Here is a 27,043-nt window from a genome sequence, read left to right on the forward strand (position 1 = left end):
TTGGATTTACCTCTTATGATTTATTGAAATAAGTGTTCTGGTTAGTTGATCATTCAAACTTGTCGATTTCATTGAGATACATTGATATTTGTTGGTCTTAATTGTTCAATATGTTATTCACATCTAATTACAAGATTGTGCTTTTCTTTATTTTCAACAGCGTTTTTCTCACCGTCAATGCCGGTAAATTAGTGAAACACTCTGCCTCAACTACTGATGTCGCTGTTAAAACAGATGAAGCAGCTTCAGGAGACACAAGCGAAGCAAAAAACGTTGAACCAAAGGCGGAAACCACCACGGTGACACCGATCGAAGTAGATCCCAGAGTACCGATCTCTAAATTGGAAAAGACTGCCGATGATCATGTGATAATTAGTACTGATATTTTACCAAAGTTTAAAGATTTCAAAGTAGCTGTTAAAATTGAATATGAAATAGAAGTTTCGAAAGATAAATGGGAGAAAGGGGAAAAGCGCTCAGACCGTAAGTTAATCCTCGAATTTGTATTCATTTTGACTTACTAATTGTGGTCTTTACTTGTAGCGGTACGCTCTGAGAGAATCTCAGCTAAAGCGATTGGAAAACGTGGTTTCCTCGAGTGGAAAGTTGGTCCATTAAAGCCAAATACGCATTATCGATTCTTCGTCTACTCTGTATACAATAAACAACAATTCCCTGAACAACCACCAATCGCCCTCGAAACAACTACAAAATTAACTCCACCAAAATCAACCATTCTCAAAGGGGTCAGCGTTTTACCGTTTGGTGGGACTGACGTAAAATCTTATTATGTACAAATCAACAAGGTGAGACTTTGATTCAGTTAATATTTTTAGTTAATGAGACTCGAGAAATCAGACATTCAATCTCACCGATAAAAGAGATAAATCTCAAGTATCAATTGTATTATTAATAATAACAATTAACTAAATCTCCATTGGTGTAGTTTCATCACCAGATTAATCGGTTTTCAACTAATCTTGATCTTTTCTCTTACCGTTACTTCAGGTCAAAGAAGACGCTAAAGAAGCTGATTGCTTCATTGAGATCAAAATGTCACCCGATTTCGGTAAAGAGTTGACCCTTCCCGAATTGACCGCCGGTAAAAAATACACAATCAAAACTTGGTACATTAGTAAAGATGATAAGGAATCTGAATCTGTGATTACTGAGTTAATTGCTTGATTGCGATTGAATTTAATTGTAAAAGATAAGTCAATTTGTTCAATTAATTTTGTTGACGCAATTCAATTAATTACAAACCTCGAACGCAATTAAATTTGATTCATTCAAAGATCAATATTAAAATCTATTGTATTTTGTGAAGTTGTAATTCGTACAATAAATTTCAATAATTATCTGTGATTAATTGTTATTAATTTCTTATCATAAAAATTGATCACAACCTATTTTGATTGTTAATTGTTATTAATAACCATTTCCTTGATTTAGTGTGGGTAAAAAAGTCTGACTTTTTGTTTTGTACAATTAAAGTAAACAAATCATGTCATCTAATTGTCAACAATTAAAACAATTGCATTGGTCCATTGGAGGTAAATCATTTATTAATATCAAGACCAACGGGTGTTGTTTTTGATTGTTTTGACTGTTAAACATTGGAAATTATCACAATTAACTGATTTGTTTCTTTCTGTTAATTAGTCAGAGGAAATAAACAAGTTAATTGTTTCAATTATCAAAAAGTTTCAAAAGAAAACTAAAATTAAACAAACATTTCATTGTTTTCCCTGATTTGATTTGATTAATTGTAATTATCAAGTCAACCAATTGATTAGTACTTAAAGGCAAGAGTCTATGAGATGATCACAACAATTAACTTTCACCAGTAAATAAATTGATCACCAATAGTTAAATTAACTTTTCTCCATCAAGAACAATGTATTCAAAAGTGTTCCTAATTTTTTTAATTGTTCTCACAATTAACAATCAAGTCTCTGCGGATGAAACAATTAAGTTTATTGTCAATGTTGATGAAATCAAAGACGAATCTGTAATCATTAATGTTACAGGTCCAAGTGAATTGGAAGAGACAAAATTTGGATCGATTCGTGTAATTAATCAACTTTTAATTGATCAACAATCAACTACTGATGTGAACAAGACCAAAGTTAAAGGTAATTATTGGTAAATTAAGATGATCAACGTGTTTAATTGTTACTAATTAACTTCCATTAGGTAACATGAAGAGACAAATTTTGAATGAAATAAAAAAAGGAGATTATTTTTTCCAGCAAATGAAATTAGTTAACCTGAAACCTAATCAACGCTACCTAATTAACTTAATCGCAATTTATGGCAACAAATCATTCAACATTGATCTCATTGATTTAACAACTAAATCAAAATCGCCAATCACTTTAAATAATCAACAAGTTTCCATAAGATTTGATGGAATCGACGTCGTTAATTATTTCGCTCAAATTTATCGGGTAATTAAAAATTCAACTTGATTTCCAATCCAATAATTGTACTAATCTTTTGTTAATCTTAATCCACAGATCAAATCCAGTAATCCTAATCAAGAGACTAATTGTATCCTAGAAATTAAAATGTCCCCATGCTTTGGATCTCAATTACAATTACCCAATGATTTGAAAAATGGTGAAAAATATTTAATCAAAATTTGGTACATTGATAGTAAAGGTCAACAATCAGAGCCGAAAATCATTGAACACTTTTGGGATGATTAACTAATAACAATTTAAATTTGCCTCTGATTAAGTGTTGAAATTGACACTGATTGTCAGTCATGATTGATGTAAAATTGAAACGTCATTAAAGACAATTTAATAGTAACAATTAAAGGAAATTGAATTGTGATTACAATTTTCAGATCAATAGGTTATATTGATTAAAATGAAATTCATCTTGAAAAGTTTTCCATTGTCGTTTAATTGAAAATTCATGGCAATGGAAATCAATTCAATGTCTCATGTATAATTTAACCATTGTAACAATTAACTTATTGTTTAATTGGAGTGAGCAAAAAGTATATAATCCCAAACTGATGAGCATGAGACAGAAAAATATATTACCCTGTAACTATTTCAATAGAAGATAAATTTTCACAATGAATTTTTTTACTTGAAATTAGATGAAAATGAAGGTAAAGATGAACGAAGGGGAAACTCACGCTCAGCGTGATATTTACCCTGTGATTCGTGAATCTGTAAATGTGAGAATCAGATTGATCAAAGAATAGAGAGAGAAAATTACAATAAGACAATTAACTTGATCGAGAGCGTTGGAAAATTATTCCAAGGACAACAATCATTACACTGACCATTAAAATAGCCATTACTTAAAGTGAGAACCATTCACTTGACTGTTAACTATTTAAGAGTAAACTTTATATCAGTTTTTACAATTATCTAAATTACCTTTGGGCTTAATTTTGTTTTGTTTCTGCTAATTATCAATTCTTATACTTTTGATTATTCTCATAATTATCATTTAATTGTCGTTCCTTGATTATCATGTTTATCTTTATTACAGTGATAACATTGATTACTCTTTGGTCACAATCTATTGTGGGTAAGTTTTTGTAAAGATTATCAGTTGATTAATCTTTAATTGTCTTCTTTTCTTACTACTCAAGGCCAACAACAATCAACTAATTGTCCTAAACAGTGTTTTACAAATGCTCCCGTTTGTGCTTCCGATGGTAAAATGTACCGATCAAAATGTGAAATGGAAATGAAAAATTGCGGGTAAGTTAATAGTCTCCATGATTGATTTTAATCAATTGAGTTTTAATTGTTCTGAAAATCCGATTGTAGAAAAAATTTGACCATTATTGATATGAAACAATGTACTAAAGATCCTGGACAGTGTCCTAAGCTTTGCCTCGAAATATACGATCCCGTTTGTGGTGACGATGGTAAAATGTATTCTAATAAATGTATCATGCAAAAGCGCAATTGTAATAAGCGACCAGTGAAAATTGTCGACAAATCTTTTTGTATCAACTCAACTCGACGTGAGTACAATCATGATTAAAGGAATTAATCAAAAGAAACAATACTAATTAGCAACGATTTTCTTATTTTACACTTAAACAGAGTCTCGAAACTTTGAAGATTGTCCAAAATCGTGCCTACTAACTGATAAACCCGTTTGTGGATCAGATAAAAGTTTATATCGAAATGAATGTGTAATGAGACAAAAAAATTGCGGGTAATTAACAATAATAATTGTTGCGAAAAATTTTTATTCCATTCTAATTGTTGATTATTTAAATTACAGAAAACGTATCAATACAATTGACATAAAACAGTGTGTCCAAGAGACTCATCCATGTCCTAATCGTTGCCTAACTATACCTGATCCCGTTTGTGGCTCAGATGGTAAATGGTATCTTAATCAGTGTTGGTTAAATTACACTAATTGTGGTAAAATACCAGCGATTATTAAAGTGTCCAAAGACCAATGTAAAGGGCGGTTAAACTGATCGTTAGTTTAAGCATGGGACAAAGGAAATGGCCTCAAATGCTATTTTCGTAACGATCTAAAATGAAACAAATAATGATAATTCTTAATACCATTGACTAAACTATTTTCTCTGCATATCAATATTAATATAATAATTAAAGCAGAAATAAAATTCGCAAACTATTAAATCAAATACTCAACTTTTCGGTATAAATCTCTGTGAAAATATTATAATACGAGTAATATGAAGCCATTGGATCAGAATCAATTGAACTAATTGTTTTTTGAGTAAAATGAACATAATAGTCTAACGCTCAATACTCGTAGCTCTGGACATGCAACTGATTTAAGAAAAACTGATTGAAATGCAAAAGCAAATGTTAGAAGTGGGGAAATGGTGAAAATGTTGATTCTTCTTGTGATGTTGAGAGTCAAAGAGACTCCCGAGGATAACTATCGGTTCATCGATGTATTTCCAAACAAATAAGATGTAGTGATAATTGGTAAACCAAAACTTATTCTATGTCAAGAATTTCGCTATTAGCTATTATCTATTAACTATTAGCAGCAAAAACGAAAAAAAATCAATTAAACTGAAAGATCAAAGACAAACGATAAATGATTAATAAAGTTATTGACATGTAACGTGTTTATCAACACATCCAGCACCAAATTTACATTGACATCTCAGGAAATGGTGACAATAATACTTACATGACTTTATCAGTGACACAAAATCCTGATGTCACTTCCATGGCACAGTGGACTGCGAATGCTGGTAAGGTCGCAAATTTTGGCTTGAGAGTAAAACATCACGTCTTTCAATTTAATTTTATAATTTCTTCCAACTCTAGAGTCAAATGATTGTTGATGAATTATGTCTTCTGCTGGTACGACATAAAATGAATATGGACTTAGGCAACTGGTAACTGTTACATCCAATTTACAACCTTCTCTGACAATGTCTCGTTCGAGAGTGTCCACGAGAACCTCTTCAGTGTCAAGAACTTCAACTATCAACAGAGAAAAAATCACCAAAAGAAAATCAAATTAAACTAAAAGATCTAAAAATGATTGATTTTAATCAATCATCAACTTACGTTCTTGATTTTTAACTTGTTTATGAACACAACCAGCACCGCATTTACATTAAACTCTCAAAAAATGATGACATATCCCATTTAATCTTTGGTTTTAAATCCTTGGACAACGTTTCCAATATCCGTCGGGTCGTATTGATAATTATTGGAATAAGATTTTGCGTCTTCTGCCATTGGATCCCAATTATCAGGGATCTTCTAAAATAATGTAATTATAATTCGTTAAATTCCAAAGCTACTCTGTTTTCTTATCAAAGTCAAATTATTCAACTGCATATTCATGTGCATTCAATAATTGTTTTAATTTAACAGAATTGAAGAGAAAGTTTGAATTGAATTTTAAGAGAAAGGCCGTGAAAAGACGAAAATGAAAGAGGTTAGAAAGGAGACAAAAAGCTTCACGAACCAACGACCATGCAAACTAACGAAGCGTCTTGGTTTCAAGTGAAGATCGATTGAAGAAGGAAAAATAGAAAGAATTGTCAACACCAAATCGGAAAACACAGAGATGATACTCAGCGGGCGGAAGTGAAGAGGGTGGAATATGATAAAGGTGATAACCATCTTCAAGAATTGTTATCAATTGAGCAACAGGGGTAAATTCTGATAGATTATCTTCATATTCGTCATCATCCAATTCTCCTTCTTCTTCTAACTGATCTTCTTCCTCTCCTTCTACTTCAATTCCCTCCTCATCAGGTCTCAAATACTCTTCGTTATATTCATAATTATCACCGGCCGATAATTCTTGTCCATCATGATTGTAATTATCTTTATTGTTCCCGCTACCATCTTCATCTTCCTCTTGGTGAAATGTATCAATGCTTTGGTCATCAGCAGGTCATTATTAATTGTGAAAATATAAAAATTGAAAGATCAACTCTTAAGCTACGAAATGATATAAAATGTAGAGAAATCAAACAATTAATTTCGATAATTTATTAATTGATCTAAATACGCTTTTTTCTTATTTTTGAGATCGAATTTTCGAAGTGGCCTTTTTGGACCTTTTAAAGGTCAGAAAATTTCGAAAATTAATTTATATCGTAGAAAAAGATTTGATTTAATTTATGATATAATTTGGTTATTTAGAATGATTTCCTCGAAAAGTTATATCAAATTTAATTCGAAAATAAGAAAACTTTTATCATATTTTTCTATGGATAAATCATATACAAAATTTTGGAAAAATGAAAATTTTATAAAAAGTTATCATCTATGGAGTTTCAATGTTAAATCATTTCAAATATAATTTTTTATAACTTTTCGAGGAAATTATTCTAATAAACCAAATTTTATCATAAATTAAATCAAACTTTTTTCTACAATTTAAATTAATTTTCGAAATTTTCTGACCTCTAAAAGGTTCAAAAAGGCCACTTCGAAAATTCGATGTCTAAAATAAAAAAAAGTTGATTTAGGTTGATTTATAAATTAGCCAAACTAATTAACATAATTAAATAAAATCTATATCATTTTGAACATAAATGTTCAACCAATCAATAATAATATTTTTATAATTAATAATTAACCAATGTTCGAGAAATTGAGAAACGCGTCAAGCCAATCAAAAAGCGACATTACTTATGTGGATACCTAATAAATAATATTCAATTTTCTCAGTAGAAACTTTTGTTTATTGATTTGTTTCTCTTTTTTCTGTTATAGCTGAAGATGGACCCGTTACTACTCCAATCCCGATGCTCCTTTGGGCTTCATCCGATCCTTTCGAAGAAAACGAGATAGAAAAACTTAATTTCAAGAAATTTGTAAAATTCACTGAAGCTCATCGAGAGGAAATCGCACAATTTTACGAGAATAATGACGCTGTTTGGTTTTACACTTTTGATGGTCAGTAATGCAGTGGAATCAGGAACCTCTGGAGTTATTTGGCCTGTGGTTTTAGCGAAAATTGCTTTCAAGAAACAAATTGGTTTGACTGAGAATAAGGAACATGGTGTTCCCTCTCTGGTTGCATGGGCCATGAGGAAAACTGGACCGGGAACATCATATTCTTCAGTTAGTCGAACTGATTTGATCATCTTCATCCTCGAACATAAGATCGAGATCATTACGCATTTGGACAATGGCGATGTTGAAGGTTTGATTAACTACATGGTTTCAACTTCAACTGAATCAGGAACCGAAGACATCGACTGGCAAAAAGTTATCAACTATCTTAAGGATGAAAGACAATTATTCAAATATCCATGCGACCTCTTGAACCTTCTACTTTGTGACAGAATTTTGAAGTAAAATCAGTTGATTACTTGAAAATATTGATTTGCTTAAGATTTAAACAAGAAAATCCAATAAATTTTTAATTTCTATTGCAAATACAAATTTCAGATTCATAAGTTATTATAAATATCTACGGGGAAGGCGGGATGCAGATGAATTCCGATTGAATGAACTTCACATTTTACCCTTGCTTGTGTACCTTTAAAGCAAACTCCTTAGATTTTCGGTTAGGGTAAAAACTCATTCGGTAATTCAGCTTTCAGATTGTGAATAAACACTTCAACTAACTTACCTTGGTTGCCATTATCAACTTCGAATGCTTAAGATTCTCGCAAAGGTGACGAAGGTTCACCTTTATTCTGTGATGTCGCTGTTGCTTGGTAAGGTGCTGCTCTCGTCTCATGGTGAATCAGTTGCTGTCAACCAGGTGTATTCCGTGTCTATGTTAACGTTGTTCATTAAAACCAATACATCAACTAGATCGTCGGTAAATATGGTAAAAAAAGGACTAAACTTTATCAGCTTCATCCAATAACTAACAGGATTCTTTGAGAAAAAAATTGATAGAACAAAGAGAGAAAAAGATGAAAAAGAAAGAGAGAGAGAAAGGAAGAGAAAGAAAGAGAAAGAAAAAGGAAGAGATCTAGTATTATGTATTATAATATAATATCTAGAATTACTATTGATTACTTTATTACCTTTAAATTGTCTGAATTTTCAAGATTAAATTGTAATCTTTCACCAGTCCAATCATAATTGTTACTTGCGTTACTTGAGCTTTAAACATTTTAAACTACTGCTTGTTGATTCAATTGATTAATGACATTGATTGTATTAATAAAAGCTTCAAAAATATTGCTTGAAGAAATTTAATCATTTTTGTCGTTTATTATTTTATTAATATCATATGATTATAATAACCAAATGAACATCAATCTTTTGGGTTAATTGTTTCGAAGCAATTTATAGCTGTTATCAATATTTAATCATTTATCTAAATCAGTGCTTGGGGATTTTAATCAGTAAACAACAAAGAGAGATTAACTCAATCCAAAGATCAGTAATACTTATACATACATGTATGTATTACTATTTAACACAACCCAATATGATTAATCAATCAGGTAATCATCAAGACAATATATGAAAAATGAAGCACATTAATCGAGTTGTAATCAAGTTGCAATGAAATTAGTAACCAAGAATAAACCAATAACAATTAAAATTATGTGCTCTCATATCGACGCTTTGTTCAATTAATTTAATAGTTAATAGAGAAAAATTAATTAAAACAATTGCTATTCTATTGATAAAAAACCAACCATATTCTTCAAATTATTCACCACTTTGATTAGTGACTAATTTTTAATTCATGAATTCAATCAATCATCAAGATTCATAGTAAAGTGAAAACACTGAATGATTATCACGAAGCGGAAATAAAAATCCACGAAACTGAATCGATTAAGTGGAATCAGAGTTTTTCATTGTTCACCAAGTTTGTTTCAAAAATTTCCGCTCATCATATTTCATTATCAATGAATTTGGTGAAATTGGTCAAGTTATCGTTACAGGAAATTTTGATTCTTCTATATATTGACCAATTGATCAGCCAGTAAAATGTAGATAAAGACTCACGGATGAAAACTTTTGGAACTAGACTGATCTATAATGAACAATTGATTCAATTTAGTTTAATTAAATCAATTTAAAGGACATTTTTGGCAGTACTAAAATATTTGTTTACTGAAATTGGGTGGGGTGGGTGATTAATTAATTTGATTGTGAGAACAGAGATGATCGGAAGAAAGCCAAAAATACTTACATGACTTCATCAGTGACACAAAATCCTGATGTCACTTCCATGGCACAGTGGACTGCGAATGCTGGTAAGGTCGCAAATTTTGGCTTGAGAGTGAAAACATCACGTCTTTCAATTTAATTTTATAATTTCTTCCAACTCTAGAGTCAAATGATTGTTGATGAATTATGTCTTCTGCTGGTACGACATAAAATGAATATGGACTTAGACAACTGGTAACTGTTACATCCAATTTACAACCTTCTCTGACAATGTCTCGTTCGAGAGTGTCCACGAGAACCTCTTCAGTGTCAAGAACTTCAACTATCAACAGAGAAAGAAATCACCGAAAGAAAACCAAATTAAACTAAAAGATCTAAAAATGAATGGCCGATTAACTCACGTTCTTGAGGTGTAACGTGTTTATGAACACAACCAGCACCGTATTTGCATTGGCCTCTCAAAAAATGATGACATATCCCAGTATAATCTTTGGTTTTAAATCCTTGGACAACGTTTTTTCCAATATCCATTGGGTCATCTACATTCTGTACTTAAATGATCAAGACAATCGAAATTTTTTATTGAGTCGAAATCATCAGGTTGCTATGCAATATTTTGAAACCTTGTTGAAATTTTGTTGCGAGCCCAAGATCCAGGTACAGTAACTGCTCTGCAGTTATTTTTTAGTAGGTATCGCATCTATGTCATAAGCTGATAATGATTATCACATTATATATTCAGAGTGCGTTTAAGTGTATCAAGAACCTAAAGTTATCTAACTCAAAAAAAATCAATTAATGAAGAACAATAGCTTCAGATTGATTGCTGTTGATTAAAACGAGTATATATTAAAATTGAAACCGAGAAATTAACATCATAATCGTCGATTATTTGGTTTCGATATCTCATATTGTTTTTAATTCACCAGAAATAAAAACCATGAACCGATTTTTAGCCATTACTTTTGTCATCGTCGTCTCATCATGTAAGTAAAACTTTTCTTTCGATTTACTTTTCTCAATAGATTCAAATGATTAACTTTATTATTTTTCATTCTTTTTATCTTTAAATATCAACAGATTATTGTGATGCCTTTTGGGGAGAATTTGGTGATTGGGCTAAAGGAATGACTCCTTGTGAGATTTGCAAAAATGAAGCCGCAGCTGAAGTAGCTGCTTTGGAAGGCGCTCGAGATGCTTTCATACCTGGAATCCGTTCCTTACCTGGACTTAAGAGGCTCTGTGGTAAATATCCAACTCCTGAAGGATCTTGTGACTCTTTCGTTAAAGTATTCGAGGCTTCATTTGATCATCTTATCGAAAGACAAAGCAGATCTCAAGAGCTTTGTGCTTATTATGGTGTCTGTGAGTCAAATTCGACCCTCGAAATTAGTTTACCAAGTCTTCCCGTTGCTCCAGTTACACCTAAACAAAATCCTTCCAAAGTTTATGATGACGCCGTTTGCAAGCAATGTACCGATATTATCGCTGGATTTGCATTCATGGGCGTTGGTAACTATGCTAAGGATTTTGCTGCTCGAACTGAAAATAATTGTTTAGATTGGGTGAAAACTACTGAATCTCCAAGTGTCGAAGATTACAGAAAGTGTCTTGAGCTTAACTCAGTTTATTTCGATTCAATTACCAATAACATGATCGACAAATCGACCCAGAACTATTTGTGTTGGGATCTTTTCGATGTTTGTGAACCATCCAAAAAACCAAGCGAATTGGTCTTACCAGATTTGACTGAAATCATCAAAAACTAACATTTTCCAAGTAGAGAAAGTGTTCCAAAATCAAACATACCAATGAGTAACACTCGATATTAATCAGTAAATCAATAATAAAATTTCTTGCATGATTAATCGGATATCGAACTCAATTTATTTACATATTTAAAATTCAATTTTTAAGACATTAAAATCTTCACTGAATTATCAAAAATTCAACATTAATCAAATTACAGAATTGAACTAATCTTCCAAGAGTTAAGATAAAAAACATGCTGATCAATTGAAACGAGAATTTAAAAAAGCAGTCAAGGTTATCAGACAATTAAGTTAAATTTAAAGTGAAATTAAAATTACAGGTAACACTTTTATAATCCATTAGGAGTTGTCTGTTGTTGCCATAGCAGTTAGAAATGAAGCGGTAAAATTAGTTAACTAACAATTTAACACTACCTGTATAACGTAAGTACTTACGGTGTGCAGATCGATTGAATTTGATCTGATCTGGGAACAGGTAGCGACACTAATTTTATCTAAACTAATTTCTGGTGGAGTTTTCTCTTTAGATTGAGCATCGGCTTCCAATACCCAATCCATTGAATCTGTGAAAGCATAATTGGCCTTGACCAGAGCCGCATTGACCAAAATATCTTTACCTTGGCCTAAGGCATTATCACTGTACCAAAGAAAGACCGATAAAGGTTCATCGTAATTACTTTTCGATGGACGTTCGGTAACATAAACAGTTACCATTTGTTCAATCTTGATGCCACTCAATTCCTCGAAATATTTTAAACATTCATTGGACCAACCATCGGACGGAGGTGATATGTGAGATAATCGGCAGCGAACAGCAAATGCTGGAATGTTGATTACGTCGATTGGAAGAGGTTTTAAATCACCAATATTCAATACATCCTCTGTTCCATAATCAATATATTTAACTAAAATTCGACGACATCTTAAAGGGTGTTTCGGTTAAAAACCTACCTTAAGGTCGAGAGGAAAAAATTTCATCGAACCCTTTGGTTGTATAATAGGTATCTCCACTAAAGATAATTGATCAGTGACAGAGTAAAATGATCCATCGGAAATTGAATGAGCTTTGTTAAGGGTAAGGTATCGATCGGAATTAAGTTGAATTAATTTCTCGGCCACTGCAATACAAGACTCTCTGGTTTCAAAATCACTAATTAACGGGTGAATATAAATACAATCAGGAATACCCGAGATATCACAAAAAGCTGAATAACTTAATCCATGCCAATCAGGATGAAAAGGAATACGAAGCACATCTAGTGAATAAGATTGGGGGACACAAGATAATCTCCAAATCCCTGAGACATCATAGAAAATGGCAAACTTAATTTGTCCTTCAATATTTAACTCTTTCTCGGTGTTAATCAAATGCTCGATCCATGGCATCTCTCCAGATTGGCTTAAATCAATAATTGCACCGGAAGAATGTACCTTCTTACAATTAACGATCGCTTGTTTGACAAATAATTTCGCTGGAAGCCAAACTTTACCATAATATCTAACGATCTCTTCAAATTCACTTCCAACCAGATCAATTGCTTCCATAAATCTAATTGAAAGAATATGAAAAAAAAAGATTAGTCTCATAAAACAAAAGGAAACAATTGAAAAGAGGAAAAAAGTTACCTTTGAGTTTGAAGATCATCGCTAATCTGATCAGTCCAATTAGGTCTTAATCGGGAGACTCGAGAAGTTAAATCTGTGTTTATCCTAAAAACTGAACTACTCGAGACGCAGTTATTCTTGAATTCTGGTACAAATGTTGCAGGAAAACGTAATAAATGGATTCAAATCAATATTGCACATGATAAACTATTCGAAAGTTACAACAATGGAAAAAAATATCAGCTCTTCAATATTTAGACAGAATACTTGTAATGGCCGGAGAAGTAGTTTTGCTACACTGTGAAATTAAATTGTTTAACGATTATGGTGTTGATTTCTCAGTTTCAACCACAATATATACAATTTTTCCATCGACATCAATCAATCTCAAGCTATTGTTCTTAATTAATTGATTGATGTTTTTTGTTTTGAATAATTTTAGGTTCTTGATACACTTAAACGCACTATGAATATTTAATATGATTTATTCATCATGAACATCATTTGAGTCTATCGCCCGTTCATTTAGATACGAATGCACCTAAGAAATATTGTACAGAATTCAGGGAATTATAAAGTGGATCATATCCATACTTGATTGTTGTCTGAAAAATAAGACAATTAATATGATTAAATCATCCAATGTTAACAAGAAACATTCATTCGTAAATATTATACTAACCATATATTGGGTTATATTGTAACCTTTTGTCCTTCCCAGTGAAAGAGGTCAACTCTGAATCTCCCTGCCATGTCCCTGAGATTATAAATGAACAATGTGGTCAGTTAGAGAGTAAAGTCAATCTATGCAACTTGCATAATGCAAGTAACTCACCTTTCCTTGAAGTGCGGGCTATGGACATAACTGTACCAAGATAACATATCCAATAACTGTGGACTTTCCATTCGACCTCAAGTTATCCATAGATTAACAGAATTAAAGATTAGAGAAGTTTAAAAGAAAAGGACATGAAAAGGCAGAAATGGAAGAGGTTAGAAAAGCTTCACGAATAATCGACCGTGCAAACCAACGAATCATCTTGGATTCTAGTGACGACAGATCAAAGAAGGAAAAATAGAAAAAATCATCAACACCAGTTCTTGAAAGATTATCTCAATTCGATTAATGTCTAATTCTGTTATGATCTAGTAAAGATGTTAGTTGTTTAAGAATCCGATTTAAAATGAAGGTTGTTGGATATGCGATTAATTATGCAGGAAGTTTTTTATTGTTGTTAATACTGATTAAATTGGAGTGCTAATCATTGGTACATTTAATTTTCAACTCATGTTTAACAATTGGAAAATGGCCATTTAATTGATGGGTAGATTTTTAGTAATTTCTTTCAAGTTTTTTGGTAACTTCAATTCACTTGGTTTTTTGGATGGTTCACAAACGTCGAAAAGATCCCAACACAAATAGTTCTGGGTCGACTTGTCGACTATGTTATCGGTAATTGGATTGAAATAAACTGAGTTGAGTTGAGAACACTTTTCGATATCTTGATCGCTTGGGAACTCAGTAGTTTTAACCCATTCTAAACACACATTTTTAGTTCGAGTAGCGAATCTACTAGCATAATTTCCAATTCCCATGAATGTCATTGCAGCGACAGTATTGGTACATTGGTTACAAACCGCGTCATCATAAACTTTGGAAGGAATTTGTTTGGGTGTAACTGGAGCAACGGGAAGCGTAGGAAAACTGATATCGAGGGTTGAACTAGACTCACAGAGAGTATAGTAAGCACAAAGCTCCTTAGTTTTGTTTTGCCTTTCGATAAGGAGATTAAAGGAATCATTGAATACTTTAACGTAAGCGTCGCAAGATCCTTCGGGAGTTGGGTATTTACCACATTGCTCCATAAGTCCAGGTAAAGTAGGACGTCCAGGTTCGGAAAATCCAGGTATTAAAGCATCTCGAGCTTTTGTCAAATCAGATACTTCAGCTTCGGCCATAAATTGACAAACCTGACAAGGAGTCATTCCTCCAGCCCAATCCAAATTAGTTCCACTCCAAAGAGCATCTCCATAACCTGTTAATATTCAAAGACCGAAAAAAGAATGAGAAATACCCAATCAAGTTAATCATCTCAATTCAGAAAAGTTTTACTTACATGATGAGACGACGATAACAAAAGTAATGGCTAAAAATTGGTTCATGGTTTTTACTTCTGGTGAATTGAAAACAATCAGATGATAGATTAAAATCAAATTGGTTAACGATTATGGTGTTAATTTCTCGGTTTCAACCACAATATATACAATTTTTTTATCGACATCAATCAATCTGCAGCCATTGTTCTTAATTAATTGATTGATGTTTTTTGTTTTGAGTAATTTTAGGTTCTTGATACACTTAAACGCACTATGAATATTTAATATTATTCATTCATCATGAACATCATTTATGTCTTTCACCCGTTCATGAGAAATTCTGACGAAATAAGTTATTAAACATCGGACACGTGGAGCAGTTAGAGAGAGAAATGAATTGTGTTCATAGCAACTGTGGAAAAACTGAATGCAGCAAAATAGGACGATCAAAGCCAAAGGATTGTCAAAGGACACAAAATCCCGATGGGACTTCCATTGCACAGTGGACTGCGATTGCTGGTAAGGTCGCAAATTTTGGCTTGAGAGTAAAACATCACGTCTTTCAATTTAATTTTATAATTTCTTCCAACTCTAGAGTCAAATGATTGTTGATGAATTGTCTTCTGTTGGTACGACATAAAATGAATATGGACTTAGGCAACTGGTAACTGTTACATCCAATTTACAACCTTCTCTGACAATGTCTCGTTCGAGAGTGTCCACGAGAACCTCTTCAGTGTCAAGAACTTCAACTATCAACAGAGAAAAAATCACCAAAAGAAAACCAAATTAAACTAAAAGATCTAAAAATGAATGGCCGATTAACTCACGCTCTTGAGGTGTAACGTGTTTATGAAGTCATATCCCAGTATAATCTTTGGTTTTAAATCCTTGGACAACGTGACAACATCATTTTTAGATTATAATTTTTTAAGAGAATTTAATAATTGAATGTCTCTCTTAATATCTGTTCTGCTGTTGATTAGGTGAAACAATCATCTTCTTTAGGTGCCATCATGGAGGAGATTCCCGATAATTGGGATCCAATGGCAGAAGACGCAAAATCTTATTCCAATAATTATCAATACGACCCGACGGATATTGGAAACGTTGTCCAAGGATTTAAAACCAAAGATTACACTGGGATATGTCATCATTTTTTGAGAGGCCAATGCAGATACGGTGCTGGTTGTGTTCATAAACACGTTACACCTCAAGAACGTGAGTTAATCAATCAATTATTTTTAGATCTTTTAGTTTAATTTGGTTTTCTTTCGGTGATTTTTTCTCTGTTGATAGTTGAAGTTCTTGACACTGAAGAGGTTCTCGTGGACACTCTCGAACGAGACATTGTCAGAGAAGGTTGTAAATTGGATGTAACAGTTACCAGTTGCCTAAGTCCATATTCATTTTATGTCGTACCAGCAGAAGACATAATTCATCAACAATCATTTGACTCTAGAGTTGGAAGAAATTACGATTTCATTGATCCAACTGAAAAAAATCTTCTTATTCTGATGCGAGAAATAACTATTATTTAAACAAGAATCACTTCTATTAATAAATTTAACGTTCGCAGAAAATCATTATCAGTCCTTTTAGTTTTATTATATTATTACGGTCTTTTCAATCTATTATTTGATTGTTTTAATTCAAGTAAAAACTATGAACTGATTTTTAGCAATTACTTTCATTGATTGTCATCAGTTTGTAAGTAATTTATTGATATCATAGTATTCATGGGCACTGGAACTTATGCTATTAACTCCGCCGCTCAAACTACAATTGTGGGCTTAGACTGGATTAAAACTTAAGAGTATACAAGCGACTAAGATATCGAAAAGTGTTCTCAACTCAACTCAGTTTATTTCAATCCAATTATCGATAATATGATTGAAAAATTGACTCAGAACTATTTGTGTTGGGATCTTTTCGATGTTTGTGAACCATCAAAAAAATGGGTCGTTTCAATATACGAAAATGGACGATTCAGCTCAGATCATGAATAGATAACTTTTAAATTTTCAAAGAAAATTTAATATCTTCTGCTTGTTGAGTGTTCGGCATCAACAGGATCTCTGATTATCACTCTACCATCTCAATATTTAACATGTTCAAGATTAAGTGAACTATTAATAATTAGATAGAATTATTAAAAATACTCAAATGAAATCGGCTAATTTGGTTGTCAATCTTATTTACATTTTATTTTACTTTTTACAGAATATTTTGATTCGGGAACTCGAATTGTCGAAGACGGTCGCAGGTAATAAGAAAACACCAGTTTGATTAGTGAGTTGATCGGTAATTAAATCGTGGTCATTTTCATTATTTTCTTACCTGAATTTTCAATCAGTTGAGAGGGTAAGTCATGATGGTAGGATTTAATTATCATTAGTAATACTCAGGTAAAATCGTTTGATTGGATTGTTAATCTTATTTACATTTTATTTTACTTTTTACAGAATATTTTGATTCGGGAACTCGAGGTGACGAAGTTTATGTACAAAGGATTAATTGAGCGAACTCAAGATCTTCTCGAGTCTCATCTGAAAGTTATCTTATGTTTACAAGGGTATTTACAAATTGATTATTTTTAGTGTCGTCTAATCAGTCAATTTAGTTTAATTGAATCAATTTAAAGGAGATTTTCTCTTTTGGCAGTATTAAAATATTTGTTTACTGAGATTGAGTGAGAGATGATAACTTAGAATCAAATCATTTTTTTAATGAGAAGTGTCCATATGAGGTCCAATGATGGATTTGGATGAAACCAGTAAGCCAATTATGAGTGGATCATATCCATACTTGATTGTTGTCTGAAAAATAAGACAATTAATATGATTAAATCATCCAATGTTAACAAGAAACATTCATTCGTAAATATTATACTAACCATATATTGGGTTATATTGTAACCTTTTGTCCTTCAGAGTGGAAGAGGTCAACCCTGAATCTCCCTGCCATGTCCCTGGGATCATAAATAAACAATGTGGTCAGTTAGAGAGTAAAGTCAGCTTATAAAGGTAACTCACCTTTCCTTGAAGTGCGCTTTGAATGTTTGTCCGAGTACTAATTCACTAAAATTACTCCTAAAAGAAATTAAATAAAATCGTAATTTCAATTAAATTGATTGTGAAAGTAAAGACAATCGAAAATACTTACATGACTTCATCAGTGACACAAAATCCTGATGGCACTTCCATGGCACAGTGGACTGCGAATGCTGGTAAGGTCGCAAATTTTGGCTTGAGAGTGAAAACATCACGTCTTTCAACAATCAGCTCAACACCAGTGTCGATATTCATTACTGTTAGTTCATCTTCATCGAGACTCATATCTATGACTCTTGCTCGGTAGAATGGCTCAGCCCGAACAGCAATAAGACTTCCTATTGCAGGGAAAATAACCATGTTTTCCTTATTTTCGGGCTTTCGATAAAATTCTGCCATTTCCCGCATCAGAATAAGAAGATTTTTTTCAGTTGGATCAATGAAATCGTAATTTCTTCCAACTCTAGAGTCAAATGATTGTTGATGAATTATGTCTTCTGCTGGTACGACATAAAATGAATATGGACTTAGGCAACTGGTAACTGTTACATCCAATTTACAACCTTCTCTGACAATGTCTCGTTCGAGAGTGTCCACGAGAACCTCTTCAGTGTCAAGAACTTCAACTATCAACAGAGAAAAAATCACCGAAAGAAAACCAAATTAAACTAAAAGATCTAAAAATAATTGATTGATTAACTCACGTTCTTGAGGTGTAACGTGTTTATGAACACAACCAGCACCGTATCTGCATTGGCCTCTCAAAAAATGATGACATATCCCAGTATAATCTTTGGTTTTAAATCCTTGGACAACGTTTCCAATATCCGTCGGGTCGTATTGATAATTATTGGAATAACATTTTGCGTCTTCGGCCATTGGATCCCAATTATCGGGAATCTCCTCCATGATGGCACCTAATGAAGATGATTGTTTCACCTAATCAACAGCAGAACAGATATTAAGAGAGACATTCAATTATTAAATTCTCTTAAAAATTATAATCTAAATTGTCTAATGATTATCCAATTATTAACAGTAAAACGATGGGTTAAGTTGCAAGAAAATTATATAAAATGATTAATCGGTGGCGATGTTGATGTTGATTAATTTAAATCCATGCAACGAGTTAATTTAAAAAGTTACACTTGAAGGTTATTCACATTCACATTTAAAAAACATGCTGATCAACTGAAACGAGAATTTACAAAAAGCAACCAAGGTTATCAAACAATTAAGTTAAATTTAAAGTGAAATTAAAACTACAGTTAACACTTTTATAATCCATTAAGAGTTGTCTGTTGTTACCATAGCAGTTAGAAATGAAGCGGTAAAATTAGTTAACTAACAATTTAACACTACCTGTATAACGTAAGTACTTACGGTGTGCAGATCGATTGAATTTGATCTGATCTGGGAACAGGTAGCGACACTAATTTTATCTAAACTAATTTCTGGTGGAGTTTTCTCTTTAGATTGAGCATCGGCTTCCAAGACCCAATCCATTGAATCGGTGAAAGCATAATTGGCCTTGACCAGAGCCGCATTGACCAATATATCTTTACCTTGGCCTAAGGCATTATCACTGTACCAAAGAAAGACCGATAAAGGTTCATCGTAATTACTTTTCGATGGACGTTCGGTAACATAAACAGTTACCATTTGTTCAATCTTGATGCCACTCAATTCCTCGAAATATTTTAAACATTCATTGGACCAACCATCGGACGGAGGTGATATGTGTGATAATCGGCAGCGAACAGCAAATGCTGGAATGTTGATTACGTCGATCGGAAGAGGTTTTAAATCACCGATATTCAATACTTCCTCTGTTCCATAATCAATATATTTAACTAAAATTCGACGACATCTTATATCTTCCATATTTTCTCTTTCTTCTTCTTCTTCCTTGATCACTGGTGTTGAGTTTTCCTCTTCCTCTTCTTCTTCTTCCTTGATCACTGGTGTTGAGTTTTCCTCTTCCTCTTCTTCTTCTTCGGGGTTGATTAAATCAATCACTTTAACTCGACACCATTCATTGTCGGAAGGGTAAATCGCAGCCCAACAAGAGTCAATGAGTACATTTGGGTCATCAGGTAATTCATAATCTTCATTTTGATCAACAGCGAAATGATTTGATAATTGTTCTTGAATATCATCCAATTGAGCGGAATCATCATTTGATAAGTGAATGTAAAACTCATTTGGATCAACCAAAGCGGAAATGACACAAAGATGATACTCAGCGGGCGGAAGTGAAGGAGGTGGAATATGATAAAGGTGATAACCATCTTCAAGAATTGTTATCAATTGAGCAACAGGAGTAAATTCTGATAGATTATCTTCATATTCGTCATCATCCAATTCTCCTTCTTCTTCTTCTAACTGATCTTCTTCCTCTCCTTCTACTTCAATTCCCTCCTCATCAGGTCTCAAATACTCTTCGTCATATTCATAATTATCACCGGCCGATAACTCTTGTCCATCATGATTGTAATTATCTTCATTGTTCCCGCTAGCATCTTCATCTTCCTCTTGGTGAAATGTATCAATGTTTTGGTCATCAGCGGTAAGGTCAACTTCTCCATATGAATCGGTTCTTCTCAATTTAAAATCAGTTTCATCTTGATCAGTGAATAATTTAGTTGAACATGAGACTTTTACATCAACATCACCACCACCACCGTTGATTATATTTCCCATAGGATTTTCATTTGAGTTTAAACTTACCCCTTTTTTGTAATCATCATCACAATCATCGTTTTTTAAATTACCGTTAACCGTTGGTTCATGGCCGTTAATTTGAATAGGTATCTCCTCTAAAGATAATTGATCAGTGACAGAGTAAAATGATCCATCGGAAATTGAGTGAGCTTTGTTAAGGGTAAGGTATCGATCGGAATTAAGTTGAATTAATTTCTCGGCCACTGCAATACAAGACTCTCTGGTTTCAAAATCACTAATTAACGGGTGAATATAAATACAATCAGGAATACCCGAGATATCACAAAAAGCTGAATAACTTAATCCATGCCAATCAGGATGAAAAGGAATACGAAGCATATCTAGTGAATAAGATTGGGGGACACAAGATAATCTCCAAATCCCTGAGACATCATAGAAAATGGCAAACTTAATTTGTCCTTCAATATTTAACTCTTTCTCGGTGTTAATCAAATGCTCGATCCATGGCATCTCTCCAGATTGGCTTAAATCAATAATTGCACCGGAAGAATGTACCTTCTTACAATTAACGATCGCTTGTTTGACAAATAATTTCGCTGGAAGCCAAACTTTACCATAATATCTAACGATCTCTTCAAATTCACTTCCAACCAGATCAATTGCTTCCATAAATCTAATTAAAAGAATAAGAAAAAAGAATTAGTTTTATAAAACAAATGGAGAAAAGAGAATTGAAAGAGACGAAAAAAGTTACCTTTGGGTTTGAAGATCATCGCTAATCTGATCAGTCCAATTAGGTCTTAATCGGGAGACTCGAGAAGTTAAATCTGTGTTTATCCTGAAAACTGAACTACTTTCAACAATATGAGTTTCATTTGCTATTGCATCGATTTCGGAAACGAAATTTTCATAAATAACATCAAAAAGAGTTTCAATTTGTTCATTATCATCAAATTCTGGTGACAGTTGAAAATTAGGTGTCGAACTGAGTATCTGTTTGATGATTCGACGTCCATAGTGATGATAAACAAGTCCAGCACAGCTCAGCTTTATGGTGAATGGTTTCCTTGGATCGAGACATTTCAGTGTTGTTTTCTTGAAATTACTCTGATGATAATCATATAAACTTCTAGAATGGTCATAAATCAAACCAACACCAATCACATAATCACTTTTCTCAATTAGAGTTGAATCACGAGAACGAATTATTTTCGCATCCAAACCAATGAGCTTTCGGATTAAATAACAGGCAAAAATTTGATCACAGTGAAAATCACCATTATAAGTACAAATTGTCAGAGACATTTTGATATTCTTTTTTCTTAACTAATTGGAATATTTAAAAAAATAACCTTTTGAGAAAAAACAAAAGAAAAAGAGAAAAATTAAAAATATCAAAAATAGAGTAAAGATGAAAAAGACAAAACCATTAACTGGGTCTGATGAAGGAGAAAATATAATTGATCCTGTGAATCCATGAAACACTGGATATTTAATGGTTCCTATTAATCAATATTAACCTTGTGATGAGAAGATAATAGTTTTATCAACAGCAACAATTAAGGATTCAAACCAAAGGGATGAGATGGTGAGAGTAAAAAAAATTTGCCTTTGGGCTGGAGAGACAATGAAAATCCAATGGTAACACAAATACAAATGTTATTATTGTGTATTTACACTTAAACACAGAGAAGATAAAGTCCAGGGAGATAATTAAGACAAGTTGTTGATCTAAATTAAAAGGAGAAATTGAAAAAATGAGGCTGATTAGATTTGATTAGAATACTAATCAACAGGCACGAAGGTCAATTTGTTGTCTTAAGATAGTTACTTGTGATAGAGGTTATAGACAAAGGAGAAGAAGAAAAGAAAAAGCTAAAATGTGAAAGAAAACATTGGAAAGGGAATAATATAAACGGAAAGTTAATCTATTTTAAGAAATTGTCAACTTTCCAAGTAATTTAACCAGCTTACGTTTCTATCGTTATCATCATGATGAGGATGGTGAAAATGGAGAACCAAGAAAATCATTTCCAATTCCAAATTTCTGTAAACATAAAAATGAAGAAAACATTTAACTGAAAGGAAAAAGGAAGAAAACAGTTTCTAGGAAAAGAAAGAAACAATTTACTAATTACCATAACCCCATCTATATTTTTCGACAATAAACGAACAATCAGCAAATTAATTTTAAATTGTTGATCGTCAAGTGATTAATTGTGACCAGTTTAATGGTAAAATGTTTCCAATGAAATTTGTAAGTATTTCAATAACAGTTGAAAACGAAAACAAAATCGATCAGTTGATTAAGTAAACAAAATGGAAATACTTACTGTTTTAATCAAACACTTTCTAGCAAGTTAATCGAAGTGTAGATGAGATTTTTAAATTGAAGCTGTTCACTAAATGTTCACAATTAATCAACAATTTAAATGTTTACTTGAGTTGAGTGGTTCAATTTACTTTACTGATTAGTCTGCACATGTTGAGAGTTTCTCTTGGCAACAAGAGTTTCAAATTACGCGCGTAAAAATTTTTTCCCACTTTTTCCTGAACATTATCATGGAAAACTAATTGTTTCAAATTGATTTAAAAGCTGAATTATTGGGCTGATCAACATCTAATAGTTCTAAGTCTTCTAAAGACAGAAATCATTGTTAATAGTGATACATGTAATATTAAATTTCAGTTAACTATTTATTAAAGATCATTTTCAACAAGTTCAATCATGAATTGCAACCTCATTCTGTCAACAATAAAGTCTAGAGTAGTTATCAGTTCTCAGTCCATACATTGAATCGGGTGAGCAAGGAGTTAATCTTGTGGCGGTAATACATACACATACGTTATTTGGATTGAAGTATCAAGATCTTTAATGTAATTTGGTCAGTAAGTAGACATTTTGTTCTGATTTTATGCAAATGATTAATAATACAGTCGTATCAACTCAAGTTGCTACAAGTCAGTTCTCACCATGAAATGGATAATCCTATTTCTGAAAAATGATAACCTTTTTCAAATAAATGGATTTGTGCTATTGAAAGTAAATCTACAAAATGAATTGATGAATTTGAAACTAAGCAGAATTGATACAATTAAAAACTTAATTTATTCTGTGATATATCTCTTTACTTACTTTCTAATGAATATTAAAAAGTTAAAAAAATGAATTTGTATGAAAAAGTTTAATTTCTTACTCAATGTAAAGGCTAATTGACTAAACTTATCGAGAACTTGACCAAGTGAATTGAGACCTTACGAAAATCAATGAAAACTCATCGTGAAAAAATGAGCCATCTATCGTATTGACTAAACCAAAAGAGAACTCAGCGAAAGTTACTGAGAAATTCTGTAAGAACTAACATTCGCGCATTATCATCGATATTTTGACCGCAAATACTGACCTAAGTTCTTCTTTAAGTAGTTAAATAAAACTTGTGAATTTTACACTAATTATGATTGTTAATCTACACTTCAACCTTTGCTTATAAATGAGTATGATTGATAACAAAAGTATCTAAGAGATGAAAATCTGCATTTTTATCATGATTGCAAAAAAATTGATTGAAGTTTTAACAGTTTTATTTTCATAATTTTTGTTTGCAACAATCATATTTGCACATATTAAGAGCCACCGAATTCACATAGATAAATGATCACCTGGAACTCCGTACTAATGCACTAGTCAAGTTAGATGAACAACAATTAGTAGTTAATTTGAAACAATAACGAAAGTGATGAAAAATGAAGAAAATATCAACTTTCAACTAATTGTTCAACGATGATTGACAGACTGAGGCCTCGAGTGGATGTATTGTTAGTTTATATTAAAGAATAAAATTAATAATTATAATCAATTATTTTGGTCTAAAAACTTTATTAAATCATATAGCAGTAACAGTAACGTTTCTGATTAAAACAAATAATTATTTTCAATATTTGAATATTGAATACAAATGAGTGGATCGATGGAGTTGATCGTTCAAATGCTAACAGAGACAAAGTTAACTGAGCGATTCATGTCCGATTTGAGGGGTAAGATCGATATGTCAAGATTGAATCAACCAAGAAGCAAAACGAAGTTGAGGTTAAGAGGTTAGGTTTGTCTTGAAGCTAATGCTTGGGCTGGAAATAAATGAGTTCTTGTTATGAAGTCTAATGAGAGATGTTGAAAGTGAATTGGAACGGAAGGTGAAAAGAGAAGATACATCGAAACCCAAAAGATCATTCTAAAGAAAGAGCACCACACTAGGGAATTGCTTATACAGAGAAAAACTATAAGAACAATACATATCTTCAAGAAACCTGTGACAAAATGAACGACAAGGTTAAGGTTCTTAGTTAGAGGTTAAGTTAAAAGTTTCGGTCAGAGCAAACGGCCAGAGAAACTGAAAAGAGAGAGTTAAAAGTTTATTGTTAGCTGAATAAGTCTCAAAATTGGCTTATTATCATTTCGTCAGGTGAGCTACTAATAGACTGAAAAGTGACCAAGATCGTATAAATTTTGATGCGATTATGAAAATGAATGAAGAATTATTGATGCCGTAATTAAATATTTATTAATAATTCGTTACAATAAAATAACATGAATTATTTATTAATAGTTATAACTAGTATTCAATGGAATCTACATCGATGTCAAGATTATCCGAAGAGGTCATTGAAAGATCATAATGGATGCAGAAAACGGTAAATCGGTAGACTGGCGATGGCTTAAGATGTTTGAGTTGTATGTTGAATATAAACTTGTTCTCAAATTCAGGCCGAGAATAGTCAGTGATAGAATCTGTAACCAAATAAATAGAAATTTATAAGCAAGTGGAACAGGTTGATAGTTGAAACACGAACAAATAAGTAGGTAAATACTTACAATCAATCGTGGGAGTCCAATGTTTTTTGCCATCAGCGCTTTTTTCAACGGATAAGCTACAGGATTTTACTATTTTCGATCTAGTCTCAGTGGCATTCAAAGTGAGTGCAATATAATCTTCCAATATACTATCAAATTTATAATTTAGAACTATTGACGAACTGTCCTCAACATGAATTGGTTGCGCAAACATAATGCGAGCCTTGGACATAGTGGAATGTATTTTAAAGTCGAGATTATCTGCCAAAGTTAACATACCATCCGAATGCTTACATACAGCGGTGATTCGATAATTTGGAGATGGTTTTACATCCTTGACCAAGACACTGAAAACGATCTTGTTCTCAGATTCAAGTCGAGAACTGTGGATAACAGCATCTAAAGACATCGGAAAGAAAAATCAATGGTAATACAACATTACGAGACTTCAAATTTAATCTGATGAAGGATATTACTTACAATCAAAAGCTGAGCTCCAGTATAATTTGCCTTTGACATCGTGTTGACTTTGTAATGACAAACTACAGCTTTCTATTTGTTTTGGTCCAGTTTCTGTAGCATTTACATTGAGTAAGACGAAATCTTCCCAATCTTCAACATAACGATAATTTAACACGATTGAACTATCGGCTTTTTCACCAACAGGCTGTGCAGACAAAATTGAAGCACATTGACCGTTATTGACGATCAACACCACGAGCAGAGAGAGTGTAACGAAATAAGTGAAATTCATTTTTACTGAGTTGATCAGATTTGAGTTGAAGAAATGAATGAATTTCGATGAGAAACTTTTGGTTTTTATGCTTGGCGAATATCATTTAAGGATTTTATCTTTACCCATTCGTTGAAATAATCAACGAGAGATAATTTTTTATCTTCAATTGAATATGATTTATCTTTCAACGGTATTATCTAAATTGAATCATTTGCAAAGAAATAGATTGAAGATAATCCATCTATGGACAAAAATCAGCCATATTGTTGTTTTTCATTATTCAATTGATAATTCAATCAATATGATTGTTTTAAAGGGTAAAGGTCCAAATACAATTGCTAACATAATGAATAATCAACTAATTGTTCAAAATAATAATTCTGTCGCTTCATAAATATTATTCATGTGATATGTTCACCTCAATTGTTTCATATTATCTCCTTCATCAGTGTATCTCACCAACGAGAACAATGTAAATTTAGCAATCTTATGATTTTGTGATATTCACATTGATCTTTACATTGTTATGGAATAACCTACTCATAGAAATGGTCGGTTGATTGATTGAATCTTATCGATCTTGTTACTCAACTAATTTCTCTGATGAATTTAAGCACAATGATACAGTAACTGTATGTAAGTTAAGCTCT

At 32.3% G+C, this 27,043-nt stretch overlaps 10 protein-coding genes across 10 annotated transcripts; 5 read left to right on the top strand and 5 right to left on the bottom strand.

Annotated features, from left to right (window-relative positions):
• Positions 1-37: 37 nt before the first annotated feature.
• Positions 38-1,365, top strand: LOC128389531 (uncharacterized). The gene is made up of 3 exons (XM_053349134.1): positions 38-483; positions 544-806; positions 1,009-1,365. The coding sequence occupies exons 1-3, from the start codon at positions 111-113 to the stop codon at positions 1,183-1,185; spliced, it is 813 nt and encodes a 270-aa protein (XP_053205109.1). The 5' UTR covers positions 38-110; the 3' UTR covers positions 1,186-1,365.
• A 418-nt stretch (positions 1,366-1,783) lies between these two features.
• On the top strand, positions 1,784-2,847 carry LOC128389533 (uncharacterized). The gene is made up of 3 exons (XM_053349136.1): positions 1,784-2,135; positions 2,197-2,450; positions 2,520-2,847. Exons 1-3 carry the CDS (start codon positions 1,898-1,900, stop codon positions 2,709-2,711), a joined length of 684 nt encoding a protein of 227 aa, XP_053205111.1. The 5' UTR covers positions 1,784-1,897; the 3' UTR covers positions 2,712-2,847.
• A 149-nt stretch (positions 2,848-2,996) lies between these two features.
• LOC128389532 (uncharacterized) lies at positions 2,997-4,625 on the top strand. Its single transcript, XM_053349135.1, has 5 exons — positions 2,997-3,555; positions 3,620-3,731; positions 3,801-4,000; positions 4,083-4,197; positions 4,267-4,625. The coding sequence occupies exons 1-5, from the start codon at positions 3,498-3,500 to the stop codon at positions 4,469-4,471; spliced, it is 690 nt and encodes a 229-aa protein (XP_053205110.1). The 5' UTR covers positions 2,997-3,497; the 3' UTR covers positions 4,472-4,625.
• A 5,009-nt stretch (positions 4,626-9,634) lies between these two features.
• Positions 9,635-10,127, bottom strand: LOC128389544 (uncharacterized). Its single transcript, XM_053349148.1, has 2 exons — positions 9,998-10,127; positions 9,635-9,918 (listed from the first exon to the last, which is right to left on the bottom strand). Exons 1-2 carry the CDS (start codon positions 10,125-10,127, stop codon positions 9,650-9,652), a joined length of 399 nt encoding a protein of 132 aa, XP_053205123.1. The 3' UTR covers positions 9,635-9,649.
• Positions 10,128-10,430: 303 nt separating this feature from the next.
• LOC128389460 (uncharacterized) lies at positions 10,431-12,144 on the top strand. The gene is made up of 2 exons (XM_053349059.1): positions 10,431-10,582; positions 10,677-12,144. The coding sequence occupies exons 1-2, from the start codon at positions 10,537-10,539 to the stop codon at positions 11,363-11,365; spliced, it is 735 nt and encodes a 244-aa protein (XP_053205034.1). The 5' UTR covers positions 10,431-10,536; the 3' UTR covers positions 11,366-12,144.
• Positions 12,145-12,287: 143 nt separating this feature from the next.
• On the bottom strand, positions 12,288-13,145 carry LOC128389461 (MYG1 exonuclease-like). The gene is made up of 2 exons (XM_053349060.1): positions 12,995-13,145; positions 12,288-12,917 (listed from the first exon to the last, which is right to left on the bottom strand). Exon 2 carries the CDS (start codon positions 12,911-12,913, stop codon positions 12,308-12,310), a length of 606 nt encoding a protein of 201 aa, XP_053205035.1. The 5' UTR covers positions 12,914-12,917; positions 12,995-13,145; the 3' UTR covers positions 12,288-12,307.
• A 1,044-nt stretch (positions 13,146-14,189) lies between these two features.
• On the bottom strand, positions 14,190-15,583 carry LOC128389370 (uncharacterized). Its single transcript, XM_053348935.1, has 2 exons — positions 15,091-15,583; positions 14,190-15,009 (listed from the first exon to the last, which is right to left on the bottom strand). Exons 1-2 carry the CDS (start codon positions 15,134-15,136, stop codon positions 14,288-14,290), a joined length of 768 nt encoding a protein of 255 aa, XP_053204910.1. The 5' UTR covers positions 15,137-15,583; the 3' UTR covers positions 14,190-14,287.
• A 392-nt stretch (positions 15,584-15,975) lies between these two features.
• On the top strand, positions 15,976-16,626 carry LOC128389371 (uncharacterized). The gene is made up of 2 exons (XM_053348936.1): positions 15,976-16,291; positions 16,370-16,626. Exons 1-2 carry the CDS (start codon positions 16,087-16,089, stop codon positions 16,609-16,611), a joined length of 447 nt encoding a protein of 148 aa, XP_053204911.1. The 5' UTR covers positions 15,976-16,086; the 3' UTR covers positions 16,612-16,626.
• Positions 16,627-17,487: 861 nt separating this feature from the next.
• On the bottom strand, positions 17,488-22,914 carry LOC128389390 (uncharacterized). Its single transcript, XM_053348964.1, has 10 exons — positions 22,783-22,914; positions 22,329-22,539; positions 21,563-22,160; positions 20,100-21,481; positions 19,507-20,015; positions 18,828-19,062; positions 18,236-18,749; positions 18,106-18,162; positions 17,967-18,041; positions 17,488-17,889 (listed from the first exon to the last, which is right to left on the bottom strand). The coding sequence occupies exons 3-9, from the start codon at positions 22,111-22,113 to the stop codon at positions 17,978-17,980; spliced, it is 3,312 nt and encodes a 1,103-aa protein (XP_053204939.1). The 5' UTR covers positions 22,114-22,160; positions 22,329-22,539; positions 22,783-22,914; the 3' UTR covers positions 17,488-17,889; positions 17,967-17,977.
• Positions 22,915-24,665: 1,751 nt separating this feature from the next.
• On the bottom strand, positions 24,666-26,458 carry LOC128389376 (uncharacterized). Its single transcript, XM_053348947.1, has 3 exons — positions 26,138-26,458; positions 25,679-26,056; positions 24,666-25,594 (listed from the first exon to the last, which is right to left on the bottom strand). Exons 1-3 carry the CDS (start codon positions 26,409-26,411, stop codon positions 25,419-25,421), a joined length of 828 nt encoding a protein of 275 aa, XP_053204922.1. The 5' UTR covers positions 26,412-26,458; the 3' UTR covers positions 24,666-25,418.
• Between the last annotated feature and the right edge of the window lie 585 nt (positions 26,459-27,043).

The sequence above is a fragment of the Panonychus citri genome, unplaced genomic scaffold (genome assembly GCF_014898815.1).
Source record: "Panonychus citri isolate SS breed McGregor unplaced genomic scaffold, ASM1489881v1 Contig00108, whole genome shotgun sequence".
Classification (NCBI taxonomy): Eukaryota; Metazoa; Arthropoda; class Arachnida; order Trombidiformes; family Tetranychidae; genus Panonychus; species Panonychus citri.